Source organism: Engraulis encrasicolus, chromosome 6 (genome assembly GCF_034702125.1).
Source record: "Engraulis encrasicolus isolate BLACKSEA-1 chromosome 6, IST_EnEncr_1.0, whole genome shotgun sequence".
NCBI classification, from domain to species: domain Eukaryota; kingdom Metazoa; phylum Chordata; class Actinopteri; order Clupeiformes; family Engraulidae; genus Engraulis; species Engraulis encrasicolus.
Genome location: NC_085862.1, coordinates 55,910,082 through 55,917,581, shown reverse-complemented (window position 1 = coordinate 55,917,581; position 7,500 = coordinate 55,910,082). Strand labels below are relative to the sequence as shown.

Below are 7,500 nucleotides of genomic sequence, written 5' to 3'. Positions count from 1 at the left end.
GACACCGTTCCAACACTAAAATGACCGGCTCGGCTTAGAGATAATTTGTACTGATATAGTGTGTCCGTGTCTCTTGTCGTTTTTCCGTTTTTGTGCAAGTTTGGGTCCCCATTGAAAACAATGGTAGAACCTTTGTGCCAGGCATTCCAGCCCTCTAGGTATCAGAGTGCAGGAAGCTTTTTTTGCTCATAAAACATCAACACTTTCACCTAGAAGTTTAGTTGACACGTTGTTAGCGAGCTCTATGAGATGTCCTAACTCCCATTACTTTTTAAATGGCAGGTGTGTAAAAACAGCAGGGCTGGCCCAATGGCTTTTCCCATTGGCTCTTGAAGTGCCTTTTTGAAGAGGTCAGCACATGTTCCACAATAGGTCCATTTGTGACTGAACCGTTTAACCTATAAACTTCATTCAAAGACTGTTAGAAAGATCACATTTATGACTTCAATCTGTGCACAGGGCATGTGCCAATTCTTTTTAGTTTTATAATAACAACAAGCTAAAGACCAAAAACTGTTTCTGATTCTGACCTCTACCTTAGAGCACCATACTAACTGCCATACAGTCAATCAGAACAGGTGCAGCCAATATAGGGTTCCATCTCAACTGTCACTTTCTCTCAACATTCTACTCTTAACGAGCACCTGCAACTACAGTTCTAGAAGTCTATTGTTCAGCTCTTCAACGCAATCTGATATTGTCTTGCTGGAATGTTAATGACAGCCAGCTGCTTGGCTCAATGGTAATGGTGCTGGGTTAGAGATATGGAGGTTGTGAGTTCGAATCCCACTCGGACCCATGTTGATTTTCAAAACTGTATCATATGCAGTGTTCCTTGGCCAACTTAAAATGACATACATGGCATTTTAAGTTGGCCAAGGAACACTGCATATGATATAATAGAGATATGGAGGTTGGGAGTTCGAATCCCACTCGGACACATGTTGATCTTCAAAATTATATCATATGTAGTGTTCCTTAGCCAACTTAAAATACCATGTATGTCATTTAGTATCAATGGCGAAGGTGCAGGATTACAGATATGGTGGTTGTGAGTTCGAATCCCACTCGGACCCATGTTGATTTTCAAAATTATATCATATGCAGTGTTCCTTAGCCAACTTAAAATACCATGTATGTAATTTAGTATATCCCCAAAACGCAGAGCTACAACACTTTCAAGATGGCTGAATCCAAGATGGCTGAATTGTTTGGCCCATAACTTCTGACTGGGTGGATGGATTTTCCAACATTTCTTTTAGCTTTGTTTTCTCAACAGTAGTTTGTTTTTAATTTAGGGATAGAGATATCAAAAATAAAACTGCTCATCTCTGCCCCAAAAGGCAAGCCCGCTTCCAGCATTTTCTGTGAGAATGCAATCTAGTTACCTGTGAAATCACCTGTGAAAGTAGAGAGTAGAGGGGCTACTGTACAGTGCACAGAGTTTCACGTTCTCAATACATTTTTGTCTGTCTCTGGAAATGGGTTATTTTTTATATTAATTTGTATTTATTTTCATTTCTTTAGCACAGCATTGACCGCATATGCATAGATATGGATAGTGCCTAGTGCCCCGGGACAGTCTACAGGACACCGTCAACACTCAACAGTATAGTACAATTATCGCCCCCACTGCCTCTCACACAGTTGATTTCTATGGGGGAAAGGCTTTTTTCAATAGACTACTAAGACGCACTACAATTTATTAGAATGTCAGGCACCCTTAAGGTAGTGCACATCAAATTGAAACACAATAGTTTTCTATGGAAAACGGTTGCTTTCACATGTTCAGTAGCTTTCACATTCAATGACTTAGGGCGCCAGACCTGGGTCTACGGAGACACACTACAATCAATTAGAGCTTCATTTCTCCCTTTCAGAGAGCCAGTTGGCTTGACCATTACACTACAGCTGCACCTGTTCCACATAATACTGCACACACTTCGTATGATTACGGGGGAGCTATTGCGGAGCTATATGGCCTGCCAGGGAGAGGAGGAGGTGGGGAGAGGTGGGGAGCTATGTTCTGCCAGGGAGAGGAGGAGGTGGGGAGAGGTGGGGAGCAGTGGTGTAGTCTATGTAGAACGCAGGTATACGGAGTATACCCACTTCTAAATTTTAGGGGCTTCATTCAGTATACCCACTTAAAATTGATTGATCCATTATTTAGAATGGCATAAATATATACAGTATACCCACTTCAAAAAGTACTCAAATATACAGTATACCAACTTCAAAAAAAAGTAGACTACACCGCTGCTGGGGAGCTATGGCCTGCCAGGGAGAGGAGGAGGTGGGGAGAGGTGGGGAGCTATGGCCTGCCAGGGAGAGGAGGAGGTGGGGAGAGGTGGGGAGCTATGTTCTGCCAGGGAGAGGAGGAGGTGTGGAGAGGTGGGGAGCTATGTTCTGCCAGGGGGGCTGTGGGGATCTGCAGTATAGCCTGAAATGCAGCAGGGCTGAGGTACTATACTCTGCCAGAAGGGAGATGGGGATATAGAAGGGGAACAAAGTGGGAGAGAAGGAGGTGGGGGCTGTGGGGAGATATATATGTGAGGGAGAGGGGGAGGTGGAAGGCTATAGGATGGCCTACTGGGGTGAGGTGTGGCGAGAGAGGGGGGAGGTGGAGGTGGGTACTGGCCTGGGTAGCTGTCGGGAACTACAGCCTTTAAGGGAGAGGGGCAGAGGAGGAGATGGGGGAATTGTTGCCTGAGAGAGAGGGGGGGGGGGGGACTGGGGAACTGTGGGAGGGTACAGTATAGCCTGTTAGGGGAGGTGGAGAGCTAAGGGGGGCAGGGGGAGGTGGGAAGCTGTGAGGAGCTATGGCCTGGAGACAGGGTGGCCGCGGGTCCTTAAAAAGTCTTAAAAAGTCTTAAATTTCATTTTTGCCAAATAAGGCCTTGAAAAGTCTTATTTTGTCTTAAATTGTCAACCCAAATGTCTTAAATTTGTGGAGCTTAATTTAGGGAGGAATAATTATGTCAGCCATGTGATGAACATCGTGTCGGAAATCGGGAGTTGTAGCCATGTAGTGTAATTTAGAACGCATTATTGAATTTTATTTAGTGTAAAGTTTCATTGTGTATAGTTTTGTGTTCTCAAACGGCTACATTAATGTAAATAACCAATTGGTTTTTGTGCTTCATTTGAACCTGTGTATGATCTTGCGAGCTGGTCCTAATTTCATTTGGAAAATGGTATTGAAAAGTCTTAAAATGTCTTAATTTTGACTTGGTCAAACCTGTAGACACCCTGCCTGGAGAGGAGGAGGTGGGGGAACTGTTGCCTTAGAGAGGGGGTGGGATCTGGGGAGCTGTGTGTGTGTGTGTGTGTGGGGGGGGGGGGGGGGGGGGGGGGGGGGATGGTTAACAGTATTGCCTGTTAGGGGAGGTACAGTATTGCCTGTAAGGGGGAGGTGGAGAGCTGTGAGGAGCTATGGCCTGCGAGGGAGAGGAGGAAGTGGGGGAACTCTGGTCTTAAAGAGGGGGGCAGCTCTGGGAGGTGGTCGGGGGTACAGTATAGCCTGTAAGAAGAGGTACAATATAGCCTGTTAGGGGGAGGTGGACAACTGAGGGGAACGAGGGGGAGGTGGGGAGCGAGGGAGGGAGAGGGGAAACTGCAGGATGGCCTGCAAAAAGTGCTGGTGTGAACGAGAGAATTACATCAACACTTCTATTTGCCTTTTGTTCCCTGTCCAGTAGGGTTGCGTGTGAGTGGATGTAGTGTGTGTGTGTGTGTGTGTGTGTGTGTGTGTGTGTGTGTGTGTGTGTGTGTGTGTGTGTGTGTGTGTGTGTGTGTGTGTGTGTGTGTGTGTGTGTGTGTGTGTGTGTACAGTATGTGCGCTGTCCAGTAGGGTTTGCATGACCACCGTAATCAGGCCCAGATGCTTACAGGAGGGCGGCACACACAGACACACACACCTCTCACTTGCACACACACACACACACACACACACACACACACACACACACACACACACACACACACACACACACACACACACACACACACACACGTGCACTTTACTGCTCGCTGGAGCTGTTCACAGTGCCGCTGCTCGCTCTCTCCCGCGAGACCTCAGCAAGCACAGCCCTTTCTCACACTAATACACACACACGCAGGCACGCGCACACACAAGCATGCACGTGCACACACACACACACGGGTCTTTCTCACACTAATGCAAACCGGCCGGTTTAACCTCGTTCACCCTGGCGCTCTAATTTATGGCCAGCTGTGGCGTATTAACACACACATTTTTTTAAGAGAGCCTTGTTATCATTTACTCGCAACGATAACATTATTCCTCGCCGGTGGTCTTCCTGCTGCATTTATCAAAGGGCTTTATCCAGGGCAGTAAAAAGTTATGGAATCTCGAGCTATTGTAGCATAGCTCTCTAGAATCTTCAGCGAGGGTTCTAGAAACTCTCACCAGGGCAGCATAAAACTCTAGAATGTTTTGCCAGGGTTCGAGAATCTATAGCTAAAGCAGCATAGCATTCCAGAATCTTTATACAGGATTCTAGAATCTCTTGCCAGGGCAGAATAGCATTCTAGAATTATTATCCAGGATTCTAGAATCTGTAGCCAGAGTAGCATAGCATTCTAGAATCTTTATCCAAGGTTCTAGAATTTCTACACTGGTCAGCATAGCATTTCAGAATATTTATTCGGGGATCTAGAATCTCTAGCCAGGGCTTTGAGGCGGGAAGGGGTTACTTTGGGGTGTGTGTATAGTAGTGAGCATCCTAAATGATTAAAAGTTTAATTATGGATCTATTCAATGCATGTTGCAGCCTTCCACAGGTTTATTTTGGATTCAAGGAGTATGACATTAAATGATCAAAAATACTTCTGAGAAAAATAGCCTACAGCCAGGGCCTTCTTTAATGTGCTTTTGAAGACTGTAAAACTTAGAGAGTGATGTCAGCTTTTTATTCCCTTGGACCTATAGACCATGAAAGCACATGCCTCTCTCCACGTAGGACGAGCTTCAGAATTGCGGTATTTGCACAAGCTTTAAAGCTTTAGGTGTATTCTTTTCTCTGGAGGTTTAAAAATTGTGGCAAAACTCAAGAAATGTGTTTGGCCCAAATATGGACCCATTTATGTGTATCGTCTGGATTCCAGTCTGGTTTGTTCCTACTCTACTCTGCTCTGCTCTTCTCTACTCTACACTACACTATTTACTCTACACTACTCTACTATATATTGCACTCTACTCTACACTACTCTACACTACAGTATACTCTATTCCCTTGGTCTCCAAACAAAGGCCCGCAGGCCAAATCCGGCCCGGGCATGGCAAACATTTGGCCTATCTTGAGGTCAGAAAAAATGAAAACATAAATGTGTGTGATTTTTGATCACTAAAACGTCAGTAGGTAATATCTCTCAAAAGCATTCAGAGAGAGTTAGATCTTAGTGGTTTCATAACAGACATTGACAGAAGGGAAAACAGAAACGCAAAAATCTGTTCTTGGTCCAGACATCTAACTTGTTACTCATTGGGTTGTGGCGTTGGTTTGGCCCGCAGCTTCACTTGCTCTATATAATTTGGCCCATTGGAGAAAAATAATTGGAGACCACTGCTCTACTCTTCACTACTCAAACCCACTAATCATTTCCTCTTTTTCCATCAAAACTGCTGCTTCAAATTCCACCTGCATGTTTTCTGCCTCCAGGATCTGGGTGCTTAATTTCTAAATTATGTGTGTGTGTGTGTGTGTGTGTGTGTGTGTGTGTGTGTGTGTGTGTGTGTGTGTGTGTGTGTGTGTGTGTGTGTGTGTGTGTGTGTGTGTGTGTGTGTGTGTGTGTCAGGACCGTGATGTGGCGGGGGCAACGGCTCTTCATCTGGCCGCTCGCTTCGGGCAGGTGGGTGATCTAGCTGCAACATGATCTCTCAGAAATTCGTGGAATAGACTAGGATCTAGGATAGGGACACAAAATCTGTTTCAGTTTCACTGATTTTGCCAAAATTCTGTGCTATGGTCATGGAAATGTTTTCTGTGATGACTCATGGAAGTGTTTCCTCTATATTTCCACAGCTTTATGTTCCCTCAGTCTTGTGTTCTCTCAGGATTTTTCTAATTGCACTTTTTTTCTCCAAAAACATTTCTTACTGAAAGGTTAGGTTTAGGCATTGTTTTGGTCAGGGCACAACTTAAATTGCTATAGCATTCTTTTGTTAAGTATTATAAATTGGTATAATTTTTCTAATGATAGAATTAACATTGTGCTGTGGGAATATAGAAAGCACTTCTGTGAGTCCATCAAAGAAAACACTTCTGTGACCATAGCATGCCACAGATTTCGTGTCCCAAGATCCGTGTCCATTTCATAGAATTCTACTATCTCAAATAGTTTGGCTGATTTTATGTGGATGTAGAAACTAATAAACGGGCAACAATAGTATGCTGCCCCAGACTAATGATATCTCATCTTGGTTTGGGCAGGTGGGGGTGGTGCAGTGGCTGCTCTCAATGGGGGCGGGGGCCCTGGACGAGACGGACTGTGGAGCCATACCTGCCCACTACGCCACCGCCAGGGGAGACCTCACCTGTCTAAAGCTACTGGTCAACCACGCACCTGGGTACACGCACACACACACACACACACACACACACACACACATGGGTACATAATGTAGACACACACACACACACACACACACACACACACACACACACACACACACACACACACACACACACACACACACACACACACACACACACACACACACACACACACACACACACACACACACACACACACAGGCTACACATGCACCTGGGTACACACACACATACCTGTAGCCGAAGTAAACAATGTTGTGGTCAAGGTTAAGGTCAAGGTTAATGGGTTACTGCTGTAGCGTGGTCACCTCCGTTTGAGGCCTCTGTTTGAGGCCAGTTCCATTTTTAACATGAGCGTGCGGTTGTGGCCCTATGTAGTCTGGTGTGACCCCATAAATGTGGTCTGGTGTAGCATGGTGTTATGGGTTAGCGTCTGGTCTGGTGTCATGTGGTCTGGTGTCATGTGGTCTGGTGTAGCATGGTGTTATGGGTTAGCGTCTGGTCTGGTGTCATGTGGTCTGGTGTCATGTGCTTTGGTGGCGTGACATGCTGTGGTGAGATGACATTCTGTGGTGCTGTGAGAGGTGTCTGGTTTGAAGCGTGCCACTCGTGACCCAGAGATAGTTGTTGTGTGTCTTACTAATTTGTTCCGTGCCTTCTGTGACCCAAAAACAGTTGAATGTGTCAAATGAGGGTGGGGTTTTTTGGTCCCCCAAAGATACAGATGTAGGGGCAAAAAGGACAACATTGATCATTGTCTGCTGTCGGTCGGTGCCTTTTTCGGGTATGTCAGTCTGTGCGGTCTGTCAGTCTGTGCCGTTTTTGTTTTCAATATCCGGTACTATGATTGTGACCCATATTGACCTGAGGCCAGTGCCTGTGGTTGCATATACAGTACGTGTATCGTGCAGTCTGTTGGTATGAC

General features: G+C 45.5%; 1 protein-coding gene across 1 annotated transcript in view; it reads left to right on the top strand.

Annotated features, from left to right (window-relative positions):
* Positions 1 to 7,500, top strand: part of LOC134451603 (espin-like protein) — a 56,033-nt gene that overhangs the window by 2,138 nt on the left and 46,395 nt on the right. The window contains exons 3-4 of the mRNA XM_063202107.1: positions 5,818 to 5,871; positions 6,453 to 6,589. Coding sequence (XP_063058177.1) covers positions 5,818 to 5,871; positions 6,453 to 6,589 — 191 coding nt within the window. The remainder of the gene's footprint in view (positions 1 to 5,817; positions 5,872 to 6,452; positions 6,590 to 7,500) is intronic.